This window comes from Oryzias melastigma, linkage group LG1, assembly GCF_002922805.2.
Source record: "Oryzias melastigma strain HK-1 linkage group LG1, ASM292280v2, whole genome shotgun sequence".
NCBI classification, from domain to species: Eukaryota; Metazoa; Chordata; class Actinopteri; order Beloniformes; family Adrianichthyidae; genus Oryzias; species Oryzias melastigma.
In genome coordinates, this window is record NC_050512.1 from 25,130,323 (window position 1) to 25,154,778 (window position 24,456).

The 24,456-nt window shown below is 40.6% G+C and overlaps 1 protein-coding gene across 2 annotated transcripts in view; it reads right to left on the reverse strand.

Annotated features, from left to right (window-relative positions):
- Positions 1-24,456, reverse strand: part of LOC112157425 (ras and Rab interactor 2) — a 30,438-nt gene continuing 5,982 nt past the window's right edge. Inside the window, exons 2-13 of one of the 2 annotated variants that reach the window (XM_024290136.2) lie at positions 23,863-23,998; positions 16,807-16,895; positions 16,286-16,475; positions 16,094-16,208; positions 14,184-14,256; positions 13,653-13,744; positions 9,115-10,449; positions 3,535-3,617; positions 3,238-3,463; positions 3,027-3,158; positions 1,287-1,450; positions 1-961 (exon numbers count right to left, since the gene is read on the reverse strand). In XM_024290136.2, the coding sequence (XP_024145904.1) occupies positions 647-961; positions 1,287-1,450; positions 3,027-3,158; positions 3,238-3,463; positions 3,535-3,617; positions 9,115-10,449; positions 13,653-13,744; positions 14,184-14,256; positions 16,094-16,208; positions 16,286-16,475; positions 16,807-16,895; positions 23,863-23,998 (2,950 nt within the window). In that variant the 3' untranslated portion in view covers positions 1-646. Of the gene's footprint in view, positions 962-1,246; positions 1,451-3,026; positions 3,159-3,237; positions 3,464-3,534; positions 3,618-9,114; positions 10,450-13,652; positions 13,745-14,183; positions 14,257-16,093; positions 16,209-16,285; positions 16,476-16,806; positions 16,896-23,862; positions 23,999-24,456 lie in introns of both variants that reach the window. The other variant, XM_024290137.2, reaches the window with a different exon arrangement.

A 24,456-nucleotide genomic window follows, 5' to 3' on the forward strand; every position in this document is an offset into this window, starting at 1 on the left:
CATCCATCCATCCATCGGTCCGTCCTCTATCCATCCATCCATCCATCCATCCATCCATGTCCCCTTAACCTCTTTCATGTCACAGGGTTGCTGGAGCCTATCCCAGCCACTGTTGGGCAAAGACAGGGTACATCCTGAACAGGTTGTACACATCCCCATATATCCTTGACAGTAAAAGTCAATATTGGGGTTTTATTTTGAAAACCAAGAGGATTTTTTAAGGATAAGAGCTGGTAGTTTTTGATCATTTTATGTAAATTGTTGATATTTTAATGACTGGAATTTGCCTTTTTCTTTGCCTAGTAAATGCTTCTGTGTGTCTGAGCCTAAAGGTGTGCCAAAAAAAAAATATTATAAAAATAATAATCTGATAAAATCTCTGACATAAAGGAAGCAAAATTCCCAAATGGGATCCATTACTCATCCAAACAGAGGTACTGGATGGGTGCAGCGCTGGTGTTCTCTCATGATCTATAGATGTTTCTTCAGTCGTGCAAAACAGTCATCAGAATTTCAAAATCAGAACCAAACTGGAGCAAAACATGTTCATGACCTCCATCCAACATCTGAAACTTCAAGTCTTCTTCGCCCCCTCATCCATTCACACGTTCTCAGGTCCGTCTTCACAAAACTTCCATCAACAGTCTCAAACCAAACAGTTTCCGTTCTGCACCGGGACACAGAGGTTCAGGTTGGGGATCTTCCTGTAAACAAAGTGGAAGGCGTGTGCGAGCGGGCGGCTGTGGAGCTCGGCTTTGATCCGTTGAGGATGGGTGTCCAGAGCCAGCTGCTGGCTGGTGTCCTCGGTAACCAGGAAGAGTGCGTAGTTCTCCGGGTCGGGGATCTTGAATTTGTAAGCGCAAAGGGAGCAGACCTCCTCTGTGGTGGTGTACGGGTGAACCATCAGGGTTTTGCCTGTGCAGCCAGAGTCCAGCTCTTGGAGGGCGACCCGGAGAAAGTTCTGCAGAACAAAAGTTCTTTGGTGAGACAGAGATGGAGTATGAGACGATTTGAACAGATGAGTTTTGAGGAGAAGATCAGAGTGACTGAGCAGCTGAAGCTCCAGATCAGACTGATCTCGAGGCGAGAGGATGTTAGTGAGGAAGAAGGTTCTCATGCAGTTACAGTGAAGGTTCTCCATGCAGTCAGTCCATTAAGATGAGCTTTCTACTACAAGAAGTCATCCTCAGAGCTAGATCCACATGCTGCACTCTTCCTCTCTGGATTCATGGACATTTGGACTCACTGCCTGGATGCTCAAGGTGGGCTCAGGTCAGGCTTGATACCTGAAAGTCATCCACAGAGGGCATGGAGCGCTGGGTGGTTCGGCGGCGGTGCCACTGGTGCAGCGTGTTCCGGGCCTCAGAGCTCAGGACCCGGGCGGCCTGCTCCTCCTGGAAGTTCTTGATGAGCGCCATGGCGCCGTAGGCACTGGTCAGGTAGTAGCCGCCTGTGGGAACGAGCAGAAGCACAGATGTTAACCAGAAATGCTGCATTTCCTGCAATAGTGCAGGTGTGAACGCTGTGAAGCTGAAGCTAATTCCTAAAGTAGTCAAGATTCAACTAAAAAACAAGGATAAACAACATCTTGTAGTTTTGGGGTCAAAAATAACTTTTTCTAACTCTTAAAACTGTTTGGGTGGAATTAAATTGAACATTTACTTAAAAATATTTAAAAAAAAACTAAAATAATTAAACTTAAAAAATGTATTAAAAAAGTATAATAGACAAAAAAGTTAGTAAAAAAAATAAGATCAAATATTAAAAGTGACATAAACAAAAATGAATGTTTTGAAGAAGAGAAACTTTTCACAGTTTGGGTCAGAATCTTGAACGGAGATCTCATTTTTCCCAGAAGATTTCAGGAAAACAAACTCTCTTCCAGCTTCTCACCCAAGACTCTGACAGGAAAGTATTGAGCTCTGGGTGTGTCGCCTTCCCGTTTATGTGAGCCGGCTCCGGTCCGTTTACCACACCTGAAAGGAATGTAGCAGCTGAGCGTGAACGTTTCCTCTGACGGCTCACACTAGGACGAAAGCGACTCAGACGGCCTCCATTAAACCAGCTAACATCAAAGACTGGCTGAACCCTGCAGATTCATCAAAATGTTGAACCATCTCAGATCATCTGTACCAAACCATGAAAGACCATATTTACTGAACCACGGCAAAGCATCTTAGTTAAAATGTGCCAAACCATAAATACTAAACTGCTCCAGATCAGGACTGATCTCCACTGATGCCTAAACCTGATCTGATTCTCCTCTGTAAGCCGGGCAGAACTTAATTCCCCTAAACTGGGTCAAACCACTGAACGAAACGATCACAGCAAAAAAACAAACTGGACGTTGGAGTCAAATGTACCTTCACATGGATCACCTGATGCCCTAACAAAGGTTATCCAGATCATAGACAGTATATCACTGGACAGCATAACCCCTCCCTTCAGGAAGTATCTCCAGGCTCCAAGATGCCAAAACCCATAGACTTCTACTGAGAAATAGTCATTCTATATGTCAGATAAACCATTCTTGCACTGATACTTTTTTCTATCTTATACATTTTTTTAAAGATATCTTTTGCTTTATCGCAAGTTATTCAAGTTATAAACCGACCAATCAGATGCCTCAGCAAAAGTTTGTTGTGGCTGCTGGCCCCACCTCAAAAGCTTGATTGACAGATTCTCCCGAGCTGCTTTCAGTAGAACCTGTGTGGACTTCCAACGAGCTCACTCAGTAGTTCCTCTAAAAACGTGATTCGACCAATCGCTGTCAACTGGCTCCAAATGGCGACGCCTGTATTGTGTCACGTAATGCAACAGAATTGGGTCTTGTCATACTCACTTTGTCCATCTGGATTTACTGATCCAGATTTAAGGTGTTTCTCTCTTTGTTCCTCTCTGATCTTCCTGTCACAGGAAGTCGTTCTCTCCATACTCAGTTATTAAGATAGAGTTGGGATCATTTGGGTTCTGTGGCGGATCTGGACTATACTGGTTCTCTGATAATAAGCATGACAGGAACCTACCCTCTCCCTGAAGCAGAGAAGGATCCAGCAGCTCCATCATGTACTGGATGTCGGTGTCCAGCTGCGGCATGTCGCACTGAGCCACCACATAGGTCAGCATGGGCAGGAAGTCATCGGCCCCGTACATCCTCCCTGGAATGAAAGCAGAGAGGCGTGAAGGTCAGGAGGACGGCGGGACCGGAGGACGGTTACCAAGAGCAGCGTGGCGTACCGGAGTTATCCTGCATGATGGTGTAGATCAGTTTACACACTCGCAGCAGCAGCGTCACTTTCTTCTCCGGGGAGTACATCTTCCGCATGTTCAGGAACTTGTGACGGATTTTCTCGATTGCCATGGAGTCGGGGGGCACGGCTCCATCCACCCCCAGGTCCTGGGGCTTCTTCGTCTTTGCCAGCGCCAGGTTCTCCCTGAGCTGCCGCCAGACGCCACTGCTCACCTGCCGATCAGGAATCCTCAGTTTGTGCTCGAAACTTTTTGGATTTGAGACTCTGTTGGGGGGGCTCTCACCTGGAAGTCGTGCAGGGCCACCTCGATCACGCGCTGCAGAGGCTTCAGGACGCACTTGTGCATGGCTTTCTCCAGAACCCGATCTGCACGACAGCAGACGAAAGATTCTCAAAAAATATTGAGCAACATTTTTTTCTTCTGAAAATGCGTCACAACCCCAACGGAAAACCCAGCGGACCACCAACAAAACTGAAACTAACTTCAGTCACCGTGAGTTTTTATCAACTGCTGCTGTGAAGAGATGCTGAGTCATGATCCAACGGCGCCGGGGGGCAAAAAGAAACCGGTCAAACACGACCTCAGGGCAGAAATTAAAGAAAACGGCGTGACGCAACAGAACATTTTGGCGTCACGCAATAATTCCATTTACGGTATACACAAAAAGTACACATTTACCAGAAGTGAAAACGAAACAAACTTTAAATCTGATCTGTGAGTTTTTCACCCTGAAAAAAGATTTTTGCTTTAAAACATTTAAACTGTTTATTCGAAATTTGAATGTCTCTTTGGTGAAGGCGGAGACAAAAAAATTTTTAATTCAATACTCAAATTCAAAAATTCAGAAAACATTTTTTTCTTCAGACCAAAACTTTTGGGTTTTTTAAGGCAGAAAAAAACAAAAACAAAAAAATAATATGTAATAATTCAATCTGTTGGTTTTGAAAGTTTCCTTTTTGTTTGTTTTAAATCAAGATTTATAGAAAAAAAAAATTACCAACAAATAAGAGTTTATTTGATAAATTTGACAAATAAATTGAAATTCTAAAGTTTGATTTTTTTTTTAGTTGACTTAAATTCCACTTACTCTCTTTATTGATTAAAAAAAAACAACTTTAAGTGTCATTTTACTCATTTAAACATGAATATATCTAACATAGCATTAATAGAATATTTTTCTCATAATTATTTATACTAAATGATTCTCAGGTAATTCATTGTTTTAGAAAAACATCTGTAAAACTAGAAAAAAAACTTTAATCATATACTTTTCTAACATACATACATTTTGCATAAACTGAATTATTCAGTGTTTTTGTTGGCCCATACCATCATAGGACCTCAGAAAAAAGATTGATGATCCACATTGTTGTTTATTCACATTAACAAAACATAAAAAATTTACTGATTTAGTTGAAGCAGCTTAAAACTCTGACTTTAGACTGATAACACGAGGCTGTTTCTGCTTTTCATCTTAATTCAATATTTTATCGTTTTAATGCAGATACTTTATTAAATTTTCCCTTTTATTTATATTATTGGTGCCTGAACTTTTTATGTGTCTGTGTATGATTAAATAAAGCTGCTGTGTGGGTCTTCTCTTCAATAAAATACTTTATATTAATAAAACAAATAAAAAAAAGACTCAAATTTTTCTGTTTGGACACTAAACGTGACTCTTATTACTAACCATTAATAAAATCTATTTAATACAAGGGAATTTAACAGTTTTACCCAAAATCCTTTTTGGAAAACATTTTTGTTTCTTTTTAAAGTCAAATGTAAACATGAGTGAAGAGGCTGTAAATAATTCTTTTGGATGAAATTTGAATCGCTGTGCTCCATGAGGAAACAGAGTTTACAACAATAAATCCCAGCAACCCCCTTTAATGTTTAGCCTTTAGTCTAAAATGTCTTCAGTCTGAAGTTTGTTTGTACTTTTTAAAAGCCTGGGAGAAAAAAAATCACTTAGTAATTAAAAGAAAAAAAAACGCCTGCATCTGGATCTTTAAAAAATTACTCAGTTTTTCATTTGTTGAAAAGAAAAAAGTGAAAACAAGAGAAAAAGTCGCCATATTATAGAATATTTTTGAAAACAATACATTTTATTGTAGTGAAACTTATTTTGTAGTCACATTAAAGTAATTTTCACCAACACTCTTAGGAGATGATTGTGCATTTTTCTGAAGGGTTTCAGGTAATCATCAGATGTTCAGAGGCTTTAATGTTTTTAGATTTTTCTCTCCAGGACTTTCCAAAACTGATGGATCCACGTGTCTCACGTTTATGCTGTAGCAGTGAACCAGGTGACATTTGGGATTTACTGCTAACTGACAGCAGTGAAGGCTCATATTTAAACACACGCCTCCGGGCAGGGCTTTCACTGTCTTTAAGCCGTCAGAAGATTTTAAATCAGAAGTGAAAAAGCACGCCGGGCCGCCTCAAGGCGGGGTTTGGCTACTTTAACCCTTTGACACCTGAGACATCGCCGGTGACGCCTAAACACTAAATATTGAACATACTGTTAGTTTTCAACCGTTAACTCCATCAACGTCATTCCAGTAGATTCTGAAGGAGAAAAGCGGCATTGAAAAGTAACCGTATGTAAAGGAACATAAACACCGGAACTCCAGAGTTAAAGGGTTAATGCATGCTTTCCTGAAGGAGGACCGGCCTGAGGCGGAACTTGCTGTGTACTGAATGAGGAGCAGGTGTTTGAACTTTGGACCTCACGATGTCCTTCAAAGGCTTAGTGGTGTTTGTTTTTAATCACACAGACTTCCTTTAGCTCCAATAAAACCTAAAGTCTAAGAAGAAACCTAAAGAAGAAACAGATTGGGCTGAGCTGAGATTTCTGACGCAAACCTTCAAGTTTCTGATCTGAGCTGTAGGGCTGCCATAATTAGTCGACTAATCAACGACTTATCAACTATTAAAATAGTCAAAGACTAATTTAATAGTTGATAAGTCGTTACTTTATATTTATATGGAGTCAGAGTGTAGTAAAGCTGATAGTTATAATAGTGTTCTGCTAGCTTTTTGGACTATTTTGACATTTATTAAGTTTTTTTTAGGCTATTTTGGAGTTTAGCTAACATTTGAGCTACATGCTAGCTATTTTGGCTAATTTAGGCTTTTTCAAAGTTTTTTTAGGGTTAATATGGAGTTTAGCTAATATTTCAGCTTCATGCTAGCTATTTTGACTAATTTAGGCTTTTTTTGTTTTTCAGGCTATTTTGGAGTTTAGCTAATAGTTCAGCTTCATACTACTGGTTTTGGCTAACTTAGGCTTTTTTCCATCTTTTTAGGCTAATTTTGCATTTAACTAATATTTTAGCTGGCTATCAGCTTCGGCGTTTTCAGCTATCAGCTTTGGTGTTTTCAGGTATCAGCTTCAGCGTTTTCAGCTATTAGCTTTGGTGTTTTCAGCTATCAGCTTCAGCATTTTCAGCTATCAGCTTCGGCGTTTTCAGCTATCAGCTTCAGCGTTTTCAGCTATCAGCTTCGGCGTTTTCAGCTATCAGCTTCAGCGTTTTCAGCTATCAGCTTCGGCGTTTTCAGCTATCAGCTTTGGCGTTTTCAGCTATCAGCTTCAGCGTTTTCAGCTATTAGCTTTGGTGTTTTCAGCTATCAGCTTCAGCGTTTTCAGCTATTAGCTTTGGTGTTTTCAGCTATCAGCTTCAGCGTTTTCAGCTATCAGCTTTGGTGTTTTCAGCTATCAGCTTTGGTGTTTTCAGCTATCAGCTTCAGCGTTTTCAGCTATTAGCTTTGGTGTTTTCAGCTATTAGCTTCAGCGTTTTTAGCTATCAATTTCAGTAGCTTCAGATATCAGCACTAGCAACTTCAGCAGCCAAATTCAGCTTACAGCATTCACACTAGAATTATCACAAGTAATGCTTTATATCTAGTTTTTAGTTATTTTAAAGCTTATGATGGTTAAAATGTGTCTTTTACATCTAGTTTGCCCATGACCCGATTAGTCGACTAATCTGAAAGAAAATTGGTGATTTGTCGACTATTCAAATAATTGTTTGTGGCAGCACTACTGAGTCTTCCGCTCAGGTGAAGCTGCAGAGACGGAGTCATCTGTGGCTTAACGGGAGCATTTCTGCTCCACGGACTCTGTGGCTGCTCTGTCCGCGAACAAGGCTCTGCTGTTGTTGTTTACAATGGACAAGGCAGAAACACACACAAACAGACACACACATGCATATTCATGCAGGGAAACTCCTCCTCACTGCGGTTTTCATGAACAGACTGTTTTCTCTACAGGCAGAAATATGAAACCGTTATAAACTTGCAAATAAAAGTAAGCCCCGCCCCCCCCCCACTGTAAAACCCTTTGAGGGTTTAACTGTTGATGGTCTGACCAACTAAAACCTCACAGCAAATAGTTTAAAACTTTTACGTTTAAGGACGCTCATTTGCTCCTGAACTGACCTAGTCAGCATTGGTTGCTAAGGAAAGTTTAAATTTTACTTTGATGTAGAGACACAAAACTTTCCGCATGGGTTTGTCACCCCCACTGACACAAAAAACTCAATGGTTGTTATGATCCATCACTTCCACTGAAGACGCATTTGGAGCTAAAACCAAATGCAGCTCCTGATAGCTAATAGTTCTTTGTTTTACACAGGAGAGGTCACCGGAGAGGAAACCTGCTTTTCAAGGATATCTTGTTCAGGTTCAGGTTCCTCATAGGGTCAAGAGCCTTGCTCAAAGGAAACGCAGTGTCAGTAGAGACTTAACGTCCATCCATCTATTTTCTGGACCCGATGAACTTCTTTTGTGGCCACGGCATAATTAAATGCTTTTATTCTGTAAGAAATACTTTCAAGTCACTGTTAAGTTTGCGCTAAAGCTTTTGAAGGTGAGGCCACTTTATCAACAAAGAGTTTTATTTTTTACCCTGCAGCACCACTTTTATGGAAAACCGGCAAAAACACAGTTTGCCGTATTCAAGACTTTAGAGCTGGAGGTGTCCAAATCTAGACATCGAGGGACGAAGTCTGGATTTGGTCGACAATGACCTGTTTCTTCTCAGGCTTTAGGTTTTATTGGAGCTAAAGGAAGTCTGTCCGGTTAAAAACAATGTTTTCCAACCAATCTGTCATTGAAGCTCCTTATTGGCTAAACACACCTGATCCAGGTAATCAACAGCAGATAAGGAAGCGTTTTTGGAAAACCAGCAGGAAGCTGGTTGGGTTTAATCTGCAGCCACCGCACCAAAACTCAGATTCAAGTAAAAAAAGAACGTTTTGGAAAGTTTAAAGGGAAAAAAGACCTTCAGAGAGATGTGCCAAAAAACATCAAAGAGTTATGAGAGTAAATGGAGCCACACTCCTTCATAGACATGTTGGAGGCTGATGAATTCTTGAATTTCAGTCATGAAATGATAGAATTCACTAGATCCTAGAAAACCTTTAAGCTTTTTTCATAGAGCCTTCAAGGATCAAGCAGAAACTGACATTTTCAATGACTATAAGATTTTTAGGGAAGATTTTGGTTTGTTTTTGTAAACATGGAGGTAAAAGTCAGCACTGACGTCAGTAAAACTTTACTTTGAGATTAAATCTTCATTTAGTTCAAACTTTTGTCCTTCAGCGTCCGCCTCATATCCCCTTTGAATCAATGCCAGTGAGCAGAGGCCACAAATAACTCCTCTGGGTGCAGCCTGCTGAATTTTCTGAAACTCAACACCAGCAGTGATCAGACAAACGTCTCCTAACAGATTTCATTCATCCGTTGGAAAATGCTGAGTTTGACTTCCACATAAACGGAACTGAGGGTGACGTCGCTTACAATCTAGTGCATGAAGTACCAAGAATCAAAGCTTTAGAAATTCCTGCTTTATAAACTCACCGATCTGGTCCTCGGGAATGAGGGACTCAATAGGGGGGTCCAGCTCAGAGGTCTGGCGCAGGTAAGCCTTCATCTGGGTCATGAACTGTCGGAGCGTCTGCAGGAAGTCCATCCCAGACGGGTGACAGCTCCGGTTCTCCTGGACGAAATTGATGTAATCCTGAACGAGGGAGCCGAAGTAGGAGCTCTTGTCCCGGGACAGCTCGGCGATCCGCCTCACGGCCCGTTTCTCGGGGGTCATGAGGGAGCTCAGCATGCCGCTCATCTTGGTGAAGCGTCCCTTCAGCGACCGCGGCAGGACGAAGGATCCGCCGCTGAGGCTCACGCCGACCCTTCGCCTGCGCACTTTGAAGGACGGACGGAGGCGCATTTCCAGGTCGGCCTCCAGACCGACACCGTAGTCCTCCTCCTCCTCTTCCTCGACGTCCTCGTCATCCTCGCTGCTGTCCTCCCCCGGGTCCTGGTGGTCCTGTGTCGGGCTATGGCTCAGGCCCAGGGAGAAGCCCGGAGACTGTGAGTATTCCAGGGAATCGGATGAAGACGTGGACATGCTCATGTCGCTGAACCGCTGGCGCCCCCGCTTGTGGGGTCCTGATGGGCTGGCGGCGCTCTCCAGCAGCTCGTCATCGGCAGACGTAGGCTGACAGGACGGGAGCTTCGCTTGAGAGAGCGCTTTTGCGATGGTCTCATCGTCAAGGGCGATGTGGCAACGGCGGGCTTCCAGATCAGGACTTTTGGGTCTTGGAGGGGGAGGGTTTGATGAACTGGTACTCCTGGACGGGCTGCTGGGCTTAGAGCCCATCGACGGTCGAGGGGGGGCCGGGCGTCTCTTGGAGGACGGATGCTTCGTTGAGGCCACATTCACGGGCATGCTCCTGGCGGGTCCAGGTGGGGGCGGTGCAGGTCGACGGCGTATCATAAAGCGGGGGGGCGGTGGTCGAGGGGGGGGCGTCTGCGATTTGCTGTTCAGTTTGACCGGCTGCTGGCCCGTCTGGCTGCTCGTTACCGCCTTCAGCTCTGCCGCCGTCTCCTGGCGGGGCTGCAGCGGCGGGCTGTCCTCGCAGCCGCGGTGCTCGTGGTGCGTCTGCAGGAACAGGGGGTTCACGAAGCACAAGGGGGCGCTGGAGAGCCGACTCCCGAGGAGGAAAGGCGGAGGCGGCGTGCGGGACTGTAGAGTTGGAGGCGCGCTGTCACTTTGACCCCCGATGAACCTCTGCTGCCACTCCTGGACCGCCGCGTTCCTGCTGCTCCGCTGGAGGCTGAGGGTCCGGCTCAGAGGGCGGAGAGGAACCGGAGAGGAACACCGCTGACCGCAGAGGGCTGAGTCCCAGAAGCCTGGAGGACAAGAGCAGAGACCCTCAGCATGTTTACGATCACACGACGGCGTTGGAGCTCCTTGACTGTCTTGAACATCCAACAAACCCAACTTCCAGCCTCATCAGTTAGTTTAGTTTCTTCATAAAAAGCTATTTGAATCAGACGAGCACAGGAACACACTTTTAAACATCTCAAATGTTCTCCTATCGAGACAGGACGTTACCTGAAGGTTTAAAGATCCACAAAAGAAGAGAACAGCTGCTCTTTTCTCGCCGGTCTGCTGGGAGAAATGTTGTGAAACCTGCTGCGTGTCTGCCGTCTCTGATTCACTGTGTGCCGACACGCTGAGATTCACCGAGGGGGAGTCGCCCATGCAAATGACGGGGTGGGAGGGCCGAAACACAACACAGAGCAGCACTTCAGCCAGCCCTTCAACCAGCCCTTTGTCCCTCTCTGTGGCTCAGATTTCAAAGAATCTGTTTGTGTCGTTTCCTTTTCTGTTTACTCTCTGATGTTTAAAAATATTGTAGTTTTTTTTTTTTTTTTTAATTGAGGCTTCACATTCCCAAAGTGCTGCGGTGACTCAAGCCCGCAGTGACTCACACGGGAGTCTAAAAATGGAAACATCAGGCCATCACCGGTTTCAGATGTCCTCTATAACTTTGGCTCCCTGAGACGGAAACCCGGCGGCTGTGTGGAAGCAGAAGACCCTAAGCAGGAAACCAAAAACCGCTTTCACCTCCCTGTAACTAACAATCACATCGCTTCCCAACTAATTAACCTCTGAGCTATCCTAGGCATGTTTACATTAAAAATGGGGTCATCTTGACCCCACAAGACAGCACTCTGAACTTCTTTTTCCCAAGGATTTTTTTATCTTCAATGGTGTCCGTGGCAGACATAAGATCCTGTCTACATTTATGATGGGATCACACATCAGTATAAGGGTGGGGTCATCTGGACCCCATAAGAGAGCACAGCGGTTAAACTGTTTCCTTTGGCTCCCAAAAACAAGAGTTGATTTTATTATTGGGGACATAAAGAGAGTCAATCCAAAGCAAAAAAAGTGAAAAAAAAATGATCTTACAGATTTGAAACAGAAATGAAGTGGAGCCAAAACACTTCTCAGAGTGACCACTAGGTGGCTTATTGTGAAATCACTTCATTGTTAAAGAGATAAGGTTCATGAACAGATTATTTCACTTCTAAGATTAATTGCATTTAGGACTCATTTATTACAGGTTCAAAAGGGTCCTAAAGAGGGCGGGGTGAATGTTTGACTGACATGTGACGGTCCAATCAGAAGCTCTAAACCAGCCCACACTGATAAAATGTGTTTTTAACATGTTTTGTAGCATCTTTCTGGTGATGGGGGTCATTGATAAAGAAAATTGGGTTTAAAATTGCATTTCTGAATAATTCTTTATCCAACTTGTGAATCAGGAGCAGAAACTACTACGGCAAGCAAAAAGCTCTCTGGTCCTCTCCATTCTGAAGCATCCACTTGTAGACAAATAGATCCGTGAACGTCTTTGTTTGCTTTAACTCAGCTTGTATCTGGATCAAAACTGTATGTCGAGATACCTCCATATTTGCTTGCCATTTTTGTTGCACCACTAACGTTAGGTTAGAGATGTGAGGGGCTGTAAGCTAGTGGGAGAGCATGTTAATAGATAGATGAAGGGAAGCGGGGGCCGGTTTACTCCAATCCAACGGTCCCGCCCACAACTCAAAGGTGAACTTTTAATGAACTTCTGCAGAAACTATGTCCTAGAAACCAACTCATTTTTTAAAAATTGCATCATCATAATTAAAAGAGCACAAAAGTAGATCAAAAGCTGATGGGACTTTGAGGTCTGAATGGGTTAAAAGCAGGAGCATCAGTCCAGAAGAAGCAGAAGTGCGCATGCTTACACCCACTTCCACTCACAGGAATGCAGACATGCAAACACAACAACAGGCTGGTTGTGAAACAGCCGGCACCACTCAGCCTGTCAAAAGAGGTTTTTTGGAATTTCAGATGGAGAGAGCCTGTTTGGACAGCATGAAGCTAACGTGCTTTTCTTTTCTACGCAACGCAGAGTGACGCCTTCACTGCCGGGAACTATAACAACCAAAACAACCCAAAAGACGGACCCAAACAAAAGTGACTAACCAAGAAAATGTTTTCAACCTGCCTCTTCCCGCACATCTGCTTTCTGTTGGGTTTTTATTTAAGCCTCTTTTAGATTTAAGAAAAAAAAATCAAAGGAAAACAAACGATTCCCTTAGATAAAAACAATCTGAACTAAATGATCTGCACATTCAATGAACTTCAACAAAAAAATTGAAAAGTTTAGTGCCAACACACAACTAAGGTATCAGCATTGCATGACAGAAGCTTTTATTTTGAAATAAATAGGAAAGAAGTCTATCCTTTGACAACCAAATTCAGAAGTGACATAATTTCATGAATTTGTTTCAAATAAAACCCAACTGTGCCTCAAAGGACTATTGTATGAAAAAAAAAGCATTTTCTTTTCTATCAATTAAAATGAAAACATTAACAGAACTTTTCCGAAAACCTTGATGAGATTTGCACAAATTGAATGCAGAGGAGCTTCTTGGATCAGTCTGGTTCTGTCTTTTTTTTTTCTTTTTATTGTTTGTCTCACCACTTCCAGTTTCATCATCTACCATAGTAAAGAGAATAAAAATGTAGTCGATTTAAATCAAATTCATAAGAATAAATCCAGATGATGGCTAAAAAAATCCATTTTAATGAATCATTTTAAAAGTTTTGATTCCTTCAACAATGATCTCAATAAGAACCCTTAATTTTTAGTGGTGCTACAACATAAAAGAAAAAATTTTAAAGAATTCAAAGAAAAATTTGAATATTTTTATATTTTCAAAATAAAAGTTGACATGGAATCTAAAACAGTAACTTTTATTACTACTTTTCTAACTGCTGACATTTGAATTATTGTAACTATTGTGCAATTATCATAATTCTAGCAGATTCAGAAGTGGACAAAAGAAGCTTTGCACTGATATGCAACACGTTACAGTAAATGTTTGCGAAGTCAACATGAACACACATAAAAATAATCAATTGAAATTGCTTTAACAGTGGAAGAGTTACGGTGATGGAAAGAGCGCGTTTTATTTTGTGCCGCCGGTGACATTTGTGGAATTAAAGACAGGAAAGAAATACAGATTTCAGGAACAGAGCGGCTCACCTGCTCCGAGCTGGGCCACCTCCTCCAGCTCTTTCTGGGTCTTTGCAGACACAATGGCTTCTGGGAGTTTGAGTTTGAAAGGAAGGACATCCCTGGATGGAGAAAAAAGTAAAGCAACTGCTCACAAAGCTCACAAACATTGTGAATTGACTCAAAATTACTATTTTTTCTTGATGGTTTGCTACATTCTGCTGCTAGTAAAAAAAAAAGCAAAACCCAGTCTGCCAAAATTCTGCAGACTGCATGATGGAAATTGTGACTCTCCAAAAACTTGCAGCTGCAGAGCTTCTCTGAGCATCTTTTGAGTCAGATCCTGCATTTTCTGCCATTTCCTGTGAGCGTTTTTGAAGTCCTGCGACCGTCTGTGTCACTTAAGTTGGCACGCAATAAAAGAAGAAGTGAGAACTCTTGGCGCTGACTGTTAACTTGAGAAAGGTTATTTATACCCAAGGATTTGTGCAGTTCTAAAATGCTGATCACAAAGCAAAAACTTCTCTGGGAGGAAAACAAAAAGACAAGACAGATATTTACCTGCTGATACAATAGAAGGCCACAAGGCGGAACAGATCCGCAAAGCTGATGCCAGATCCCTCAAGAGAAAAGGCTTAAAAAAAGAGAAGAAGTGGTCGGAATTATTGGATTGAAACTTAAAAGCTTCACACAGAAAAAATGAATAAAAGAAACGACAAAAAACCTAGACAGCATCACAGGTATGACACATGTGGTGCCCCGAAAACCTTGTACATAAGACATTTTTTAAAGATTTAATAGTATTCCAGTTCTATGTCTATTATTTTTCTGTAAATGTAAGAAACAAATATTGGTGTACAACAGCCTTCAGTCACACTCTCGTTTCTCATTTTTTCCTGGGTCTTTTTTTGTGTGGTAAATCCAGAGGCCGACAGGAAACAGGCATGTCTGACTCTGACATGCTGTTTCCTGTCCTGGTGTTGTCCTGATTTCGTCAGTTGGTGTTGTTGAAGAAATCGTCACCTGAGCGGAACTTCTGGAATGCAACTAAATTTGAGTCTCTAAAAGTATAGTAAATTACAAATAGGTAAAAGCTTTGAATTATTGACGAGACTTAAGTTTTACAATTTCAAATATTCCATAAGGACTTCAAAAACTGAAGGTAAAGTTGGAAAAAAGGAGGATGCTAAATCTCACTTTGTGGGGAAAAGTTGCTGTTAAGATACTTGTAGCTACACAATTTAATTACACATTGATGATGATACCAGTAATCATTAGTAATGTCTATTGGAAACAATGTAATGGGCTAGGTAAAAAAAATGGAATTGTAAGAAGCAAAGAATTGGATGAAGGAAGCTGAGCACTCTAAAGGATGCCGAAGGACTGGCACTTCCAGAAATGAACTAACAATCTAGACACTAGAACAAATCCTGGTTCTGATCCAAAGTGGGTTAAACTTAAAAAAGCTCTGGTACCCTGTCTTAGTTTCATTCAGTTTCTCTCACAAAAACCCACCAGTACAATACAGCAAAACCCAGTCTTACCACATTCACAGTGGACATGGACTAAGATGCATAAAATACTAGAAATCTGTCCTTATAAACAGGTATATTCCTCAGTTTGCAAAAACCCATTAGTGCTTGTGGAGAAATTACCTTTTTGTGGTGTAACTGGCTTAAAAAAGGAGTATGAAAAATAGGGAATTTATACACATTTCTGGAAATGTCCCATGTTGACTCCTTATTGGGTTGAAGTGATTTCAAGTATTGAACATGTGCTTGGATTACCTATTCCTACATTACCACAATTGTGTCTGTTTAGAGATCAATCTGTTAATCCTCCTGGATTACCAAAAAAACTGTTTGGACTTGTGGTGGCTGGGTTTATGGCAGCTGCAAGGCTTTTTCTAAGAAAATGAAAAAGTCCCCACAAGCCTCAGTGAAGGACTGGATTAAACTCATGACAGAGACAGTCTCATTTGAAAGCCTAATTGTTAATATAAATAATGTCCAGGTTAAAATTATCATAATAATAACAATAGCATAAATATAAATCAGTGTCTTGTATTTAAAGGGTGAAGGAAGACTTTGTGGCTCCTACTGGGTAGTGAGAAATTAACCCCAAATTAACCCAAAAAGAATTCAAGGTTTATATAAAAAATGTAGGTTTATTTACATTTATTTATAAATTACCCAAGTTTTAATCATCAGAATAGAAGATTCACTTTTGTAAAATGTTTATGCTTATTAATTTTTACTTCATCAAATAATCAATTGGTGTCTAATAAAAAGGAAAAAGTGATGACAATGTGTCTAAATTCTATTCAGATCCAGGGGAGTGGACAGTCCCACACTTTAGAGGCTTTTAGGGGTTATATAGGGAGTAGTGAGGTGTAAAACTTTATTTATAGCTTTTTAAAAGACAAAATCTTGTTTTTTAAGAAATAAAGTTTAAACAGACATGGTACTTACTGTACTGGCTCTCTCTGATGGGGATGTGATTAATGGGGGTCTCCGCTTGATCCTCGTCCAGGTGAACAGAGAGCACCTTCCTTTGCAGGGCGGCTGACTTCCTGACAAGGAACACCTGCTCCAAGACAGAAGAAAAACATGAAACCGACTATCTGTTAACATTCAGGCCCGTTTGGGTCCAGTCGCCGTTACCCCTGGAGGCTGTTTGAGCAGAATCCGGTCAGCCTCTTCCTCACTGACCGACAGCAGCAGCCACACCGGGTGAGTCTGAGTCAACCTGTCCAGCACGCTCATCCTCCGCCGCAGGGAGTCATACCCAGAGTCCCTTTCACCCACCAGCTCACCGCAGTGTGTGACCTGCAGGTAAACGTCTCTATCCAGCCTGAGAGGATGGAATCACAGCAACATGATCACGCCCTCTGCTGGTCAAACTTTGTCAAATATCAAGCAGAAATTTACATTTTTAGTTTGAAACTGAAGTTCCTAACAAGCCTTATGTCTTCTTTATCATATTATTTAGTCTAAAAAGTGTTAATTAAACATATAAAAACTGATTTTCTTACGGAACAAAATAAAAATGATAACTATATATTTTGAAAATGACAGTCATTATTTTGGGGCAATTTAAAGACTTTTTTTTTACAATTTGGTGTAGGATAATAGCTTTTAAATATTGAAAAAGAAGACTTCCAGCAGTCGGGTCTGTGTCTTACCCCGGTAACTTCATGGGCTCCTTTTCCACAGAGGTCTGAACCATCTCCTTCTTCAGCTCCCCGATCTCTGACGCAAACGAGTCGATCAGCTTAAATAAGAAAACAGAAGCTTTAACCAGTGCGAGGAGGAGGACAAAGAGCAGAAAACAAAACCACGAGCATTGCTTCAACAGGAACGGCAAAACAAGAAGGCAGGCTTGGAGTTGGGGGCTCCAGAAGACCAATCCTGAACAAAAGTTGAGGAAGCAGTTAGTCATTTTTTCCTGTTTAGAGCTCATTTCCTTCAGACAGGAAACGTGGAGAGCGAGCTCCGTTGATGAAATGACCCGTGGCCAGATTCAGACGCAATGAGGACGGCAGCATAAACACAGAGGGCAAATGCGGACAGGAAGTTCAGACGATTTGTCTCCTGTCACGTTACACTATTTTCATACCGACTCTGATAGGACTTATCTGCTCTGTCATTGAAATATGGGTTTACTCTTTCTATCTCAGGGTTTCATGTGTTTATCATTAAAAAATACATCAGAGTGAGATGTCACAGAAATGATTTATTCTGACAAGAACACTAAACATTTTGATCCTAATTTGGAGGAACAGAAACTGATGATCCCAGGATTGACCAACCAAAATGGCTTTGAGAGAACGACTCATCCAAAACATCCTCCATTTTGGACTAAAATGAATTCTGTTTCAAAGAGAAAGACTTCCAGATCATCTCACAAACTTTAGGACAAATATTCTCTGGACTGAAGAAACAGGAGAAGAACTTCCTGAATGTCTCCTGTTTCTTCAGACACGGTGGTGGTAGCTTCATGGTGAATATTTGACTTCATTTATGTTCTGCAGTAAATTAATGGTCCAAAAGCAGCAGCAGGTCCACCTCTAAACTGGTCAGAATGAAGGTTTGGCAGCGCTGGACTTCATTCTGAGACTCTGTTTTGATCTACAGTCGTTCATGCAGAAAAAACGGAAAATAAGTGGAACTGAATTCATCCAGCAACAAATATTTCACTTCCTTATCCAGAATTTGGTTTCACTTACTTTTCACAATAAACAGAACAAAGCAACTTTTTTTCCCTTCACTATAAACATCTTTTTTATTGTTAGTGAAACAATGAAGTCCTTATTTAAAATGTTATGCTTTGAATCCTTTCAGTGTAACAAACTAAAAACAAAGAAATCAGGATGAGGGTAAACATTTTTAACACGTTTTAGGAAATTGTCAGAGAAATCTTTCTCTAAAATTGAGTTTCTTAAATGTTTAAGAAGTGAAAAATTTTCAGAACATTTCTGCTAAAGAGCAAATGTAAGTATAATTATTTTTTTATGTGTTGTGTTTTGGAAGGCTAAATGTAGAGGTTTTTTTTTTTTATAAAATGTGCTTTTACTTTATCAAATGAAAAAATAATTTTTGTTTTAGGAAATAAAGTGTCAAACAATAGAAATATAAATGGGTTTTTGTGCATTTTTTCAAAATAAAACTTTGTTTTTGAGCAGAAGAAATGAATGTTGTTTTGTTTTACTACACTGTGATTTCTGTAAACAGGAAAAACCTTTTTCTTTCTTCAGAATCCCCAAACAAATGAACAACAGAGTTTTTATCATCTGTCCTGATCCATCAGTGACTTTGTTTTCCTGGGAACGGATGCGTCACACATTTCACAAAACCAACATTTTCTCTTTAGGCTTTTGGTAATGAACAAAAGCTGCTGTAAGGCTTTCAACCACTAGGAGGCATCCTTTCCACAACATTCCCCTGAAGTTTGGGCTCCGGTCCAAACCGCAGCAGCTTGACATTTCCCCTGCTGACCACACTGAGTGGATCCAGCTCTGAAACAGCTTCACTTCAGGTAAGAACGGTGACACGACGCCGGCTGAGGATGAGCGAGTTTCAGAGTTTCTGTGAGCTCTGAGAAGAAGCGCCGAGCATCAACCCTGAGAGAATGACACAGCAGACAGCTGAACTATAGGAGGCTGACGTCACTCTGACGGGCTGTAACTCACTTTTAGTGAACATAAAGAATAAACAAGAATGTTTATTCTGCTGCTGTTGGATTGTACACATGATGTTCTGCAAGGATTAATTTACTGGTTTACTCAACCTTTATCTGTTATCCAGTAAAAACAATGAACATTGTGTTTTTAGTGTCTTAATTTTTTTATGGTGGAGAACATAAATTAAGAAAATTAAGCTCGAAACTGAATATTTTTTTGTTTGTTTGTTTATCAGGAGCAGATGAAAAACTGCTGTTTGAAAAAGCTTGTAACGGTGATGTAGAAGCTACTACGGCAAGCCGCAAGCTCCCTGCTCCGCTCCACTCTGATGCATCCACTGACAGACACATAGATCCATGAACGTCTTTGGTTTCCTCATCCGAGCCGGTATCTGGCTCAGACTGTACCACTGGTTAGCCTTTTAGCTGCACTGCTAATTTTAGATTGGCGGTGAGGGGCTGTAAGCTAGCCGGAGTGATGGGTGATAGGAAGTGGGGGTGGGCTTGCTCTGTGCTAAGTTTTTTGATTGTGTCTAAAAACGGCACAATCATAATTAAAAAACCACTGAAAACACTTTGAATATAAATCAAAAGATGACTAGAGTAGGACTTCAAATAAAAGACATTTAAGTTCTCAGAAATGGTTATTTTTTCCTTCTGTCTGTTTCTACGTAACAAAAACTAAATGAAAAGAATAAAACTTGTCACTAACTCTAAGTGGAGACCATTAGGATTGAAAGACTTTGAATTTAGTTACAAGCTACTATAATAACTATACTAACTTATATAATGACTTCTGTCCTCTATTTCTATCTACTCCACTATTTCTTATCCTCTGTTTGGTGCAGTGCAGTTCATGTGTTGTCCCTCTTTCCAACTCCACTCGGGGAGAGCAGGAGGGATTCCAGATTCCAGGTGGATCGTCTGTGCTCCTGTTCTTGGTCGTGGACCTCCCCTCTGGCTCGTCTTGTTCCCCCAGCTGTCCCACAGTCATCTGCTACACTATTCAAACATGTAATTGTAGAGTCAGATAAGCTTATTCTTCTTTAACAGTCCTGGTACATCACCTGTCCATCATGGGAGAGGATCTCTCCTTCATGTAGACCTCTGCTGACAAACTGACAAAAATGGGCGGAGCTAAATAAGGTAGATTGAAAACTAGCAGTTCATGTGACGGCATGAGAAATCTGTCTTCACTCCTCTGCATCTACAGACTCTACAGGCTGTATTACCAACAACCAAGATCACAACCAGAAAATTGTTATCCTTTGATGAGAAAGAACGGACGTCTGCTGTAAAGCACGGCGGTGGAAGGCTACAGATGTGGGACCAGGTTGCTCCTCAGCATCACCAACAGCTAAATCTTTACACATTAACCAGATAAAAGTTGGTAAAGCTCAGGTCCAAATGCAGACTTGAAACCTGAAAAACCTTCAAGAACCAAAGCAAACTCGTAAAAAAAAAAAAAAAAATCCCAAAATTCATTTTCAAACAAAAAGTCTGTTGCACTTTCAGGAGTTTTAAAAAATCCAGGCCTGAACAGAAGCAGAGACCTTGTTTCTTAGCATAACTTGTAACTTTACGGATTAAAAAAAAGGAATAAACAGTCGGTGGAGAGGAATTCCTGAGCTGTAAACTGAAGGTCAGCTGGCTGAGGAGTTGTGAAACGACTGGATCAGAGCCACGAGCCTCACAGAGCATGATTTCCACGGGAAACGGTCACGTCCAGACGCATCGAGAGCTCCTTCTGAACCCAAGTCCATGTTTGTTGCCACTCGTTCTGGATTTGTTCCCCCCTTTCATCACATTAGATCCAGAAACAGACGGGACAGCGGTTCCCTCAGCCGTGTGCAGAAGACAGCCGCTCTCTTCAGGAGCTGCTGTTAAAGTCATGCATGGAGTCAGAGGGAAACTATGTTTGGTTTTGACGGTTTTCACAGAGGTGGTGAGGATGGAAAAAGCAGCAAAGGAAATGAAAAGTGCACGTCTGTGTCTTCGGTCCAAAAAGTCTCGTCCGTTTGCTTTAGAGTTACAGTTTTTAAGAGTAACCGAGCTTCCAAACGCTGCAGACAAACAGCTCTTTATTCAGTTCTACTACTGACGGATTGTTACTTTAAAGTAAAATAAGAAGTGTTGAGGCGTACCTCTCATATTCTGACAGAAATTAGCGATAAAATTCCTAAAAAGCTTAAGATTTGCCATAAAAATCCTTAATTAACACACATTTGTTAACATGCAAAAGATGCAATCATTCTTTGTAATGAAATGAAGTTTTCAGATCAAACAGATCCCACAGATGGATCACAGATTAGACATTTCAGGTGTTTTTCTGGTTTCTCAGCTACTTTCAGGTCAGAGTCCCTCATTTATCCGCACAAACATCCAGATTCTTAAAAGAAAAAAAAAGCCTGAGGTTCCAGGCAGAAATGGGAGTCAGAGTTTTACGGACCATATGTAATCCGTGTGAGGCAAACCTGCAGCCGATCAAAGCTCTAAACCCCCACGCACGAGTGTGGATTATTCTGAGACTAAGAGAATTGTTGTTGAACTGCTCTCTGACTAATAATCTGCTCAACTCACGAAAAACAAACACAAACAGAACACAACTGAATCCTGCAGTCAGGACTGTGGAGTTTCTCCTCCAAAGAGAGTCGGGTCTTTCAGTCCAGGACGAACTCCATCTCAAGGAAAACGGACAGTTTAAAGCAGTGAAGATGAAAGGCTGAGAGGAAACAGATGCATCCTAGTTTGTTAATGCTCCAGGAATAGATCAAATGAAATCTGAAAAGAAAAAACAACCAGTAAGTGTTTGGGGTTTTGTTGAGAATAGAAAAAATAGAGAAGAGATGCAGTGAAGAGGAGACAAATTGGGACAGATGGAGAGAAAGTTTTGGGACTTGTGTTTGAGCAGCTCTTTCACTGACATCACTCTGTCAGCAACTAAACACAAAAGTGTTCTACAACAGTTTATTAGTCCCAGTGGGGCTTCGGGAAAACCTCTGAAGGAAAGTTTTACACCCAAAAGAAGCAGCATCAGTTTGACAAAACAATAGAGATAAAAAAAAGTGTATATATTACTTAAAGAGGATTTTGAATCTTTCCTTAGAAACCTTCTCATGCTGATAAGAAAATATAAAATGACTGCTATACATAAAAAAATCCTTCTTTCATGATGAGCGAAAATGCTTTTATACTAAGACAGACGTTAGGAAAGTGATGGTCCAACCATTACAATATTTTCATGTCTGGATCTCATAATTATGTGAAGCAATTTTCACATCTGAACTCTAAAATAAACTTTTCCTTAGCAACCAATGGTTATCCTTTCAATTATCACGCTGATAACAACATAAAATGACTACATGGCTGTACATAAAAACTCTCCTAGTACTGTTTTATTTCCTTTATTAAAGCCTCTCATTATGAGCAAAAATTCTAAAGTGGGAACAAAAAAAGTCAAAACTTTAAGGAATAATTGCACGTTAATCCTTGTTACCAAATTAATACCTGTAAATAGTTTCTAAACTTTAGTGTGTTTTCAATTTTATGTCATTTCCTCACTGATTCTGTTTAATTAAAAGCTTCTTTACAATGTTAAAAAGGAATAATAGATTAATAAATCTAAGAAAGAAAATACACTGTGGTGATGGCGCCGAATTTTAAGAAAAATACAACTAATGACCTTGTTATATAATTATTGTGCTGGTGTAAAAGAAAAAAAAGTAAAAAAAAAAAAGAAGATACCTATAGATTCTCTCATTTTTTACATTAGTCTCAACTGTTTTTGATGCTTATACTGCAAGTTATTATGAGTAACAATATGATCTTAGAAAAAAGCAAAAAAAAAAAAAAAACAATGTGTACTTAGTTGTAGATGTAACTTTTGCTTTTTGTTAAATGTATGCATGTAACTGGCAGAGAAATAGGTTTGTCTTTATTCTGCTTCTTTTCATTTCCCCTGCATAAGATGTCTTATAATGCTATAATGTATGTTTTCTGGTAGAATATAAATTGTCCATCAATTGATGTTTTTTTACCCAATTCGCATCTGATTTTATAAATGCATTTCTGAGACCTTTAAAGCATTAGCATGATCCAAACTTTTCTTAAAAACCCCAACTGGGTTCATGTTTTCTCTCCTGTAGTTCATCATCATTCCACTAGAGGCAGTGGAGGGCTTTTCCTGCTCATTTTAAAATGGCTGCCTCCATGAATTCTCAAACACTTTTGGCGGGAAAAAGTTTGCTAATATTAAAATCTTTATAGTTTTTGTTGTTAATTTTTTTAAAGACTGCTTGCTGTAATAACAGAATGCTAAAGCAATTAAAAATTAATAGTTTATAATCCAGTTACACCAGTTCTTAAATTCACATTGTTATGAGCAAAAATATAATATAAAAACGGATATTGCAGATTTTTTTGCGGATTTCATCAAAGGGTTAAAAAAACGTTAATTCCAAAACAATTGACTTTTCTGTAAATTCTTTAATGTTGTTTGCTTTATAGAATTATATATATTTAAATACATGCTCCTATTTTTTTTGAAGAACAGACTGTTCCTATGCTCTAATAAAACAAAATAAAAAAAATAAAAATTTACATTTTTTTAAACAAAGTCTTAGTGTGTTCCATCATGTTTACATATTCTACTTTCATGTTTGCATTTAATTCATAATTAAATTTAGCCATCAGTTTAATGATTTATCTAAATTAATCGCAGATAGAAGCTCTAGTAAATATGTTTCTTTTCTAGATAAATTGTTCTATATTACTACCAATGAAAGAATATTACAGACACTTTCGTGGTGCAGAGCTGTTTTTATAGCAGCTCCAAATACATCTTTATAATTACTCATTGAGGCTGTAGCCATGGCAACATAGAACGTGAACACATTTTTTAACCACACCTAGAATGTGTGGCAGAGCTGTGGGTGAAACATTTTGCTTTGTTTTTTTAAGAAAGGAAATAAAAAAGTGCATCTCTAAAAGCAGTTTTTGCGCGGCTCCAAATGTTTTTTGTACATTTGTGAACATCTGCTCCACCGCCGTCGTCCCTCACCTTGAAGAAACTTCCGCTTCGGTTGCTGAGGCCGCAGGCGGAGTTTCCGGGCGGTATCCAGGAGGCCATGTGGTCCTCCTGCGACCAGGACTCGGTGGCTCTCAGGTCTGGAGTTTGGTTGGTGGAGGCTGGATCTCTGCGGGTCAAAAATAGGCTTTTAGCTGCGGTGCAGGCGAAGGAAATTCCTGCTTTGGCCACAGTTTGTGTTTTGGAGGTGCTGCTCGATGGAATGCTTTCATTCCAGTCTGTCTCCCCATTTCCACCTTCATGATCTTTCGTGCATCCGTTTCATAATTCAATTCCATTTTTTGAAACCCAAATCTGTGTGTTTAAAGAGACAAATCTTTGTTTTTCACAAGTTCCCCGTCTCAGGAGTTTGTTTCTCCTCGTCTCCTTTTGCGCTCCTCCTCTCCAGGCTGAAACCATTAGAGGCGTCTCCTCCTTCCTGGCAGACGATCACAGTCCTGAAAAAGCTTTTGTCTTCCAGTTCACCATAAAGCTTTTATCTCACACGGACAGGAAGTCGACCCCCACCCAGCATCCAAAAAACTCAGTGCCTTCGCAGAACAGTCAACAAGCAAAAATCTCTGCTGA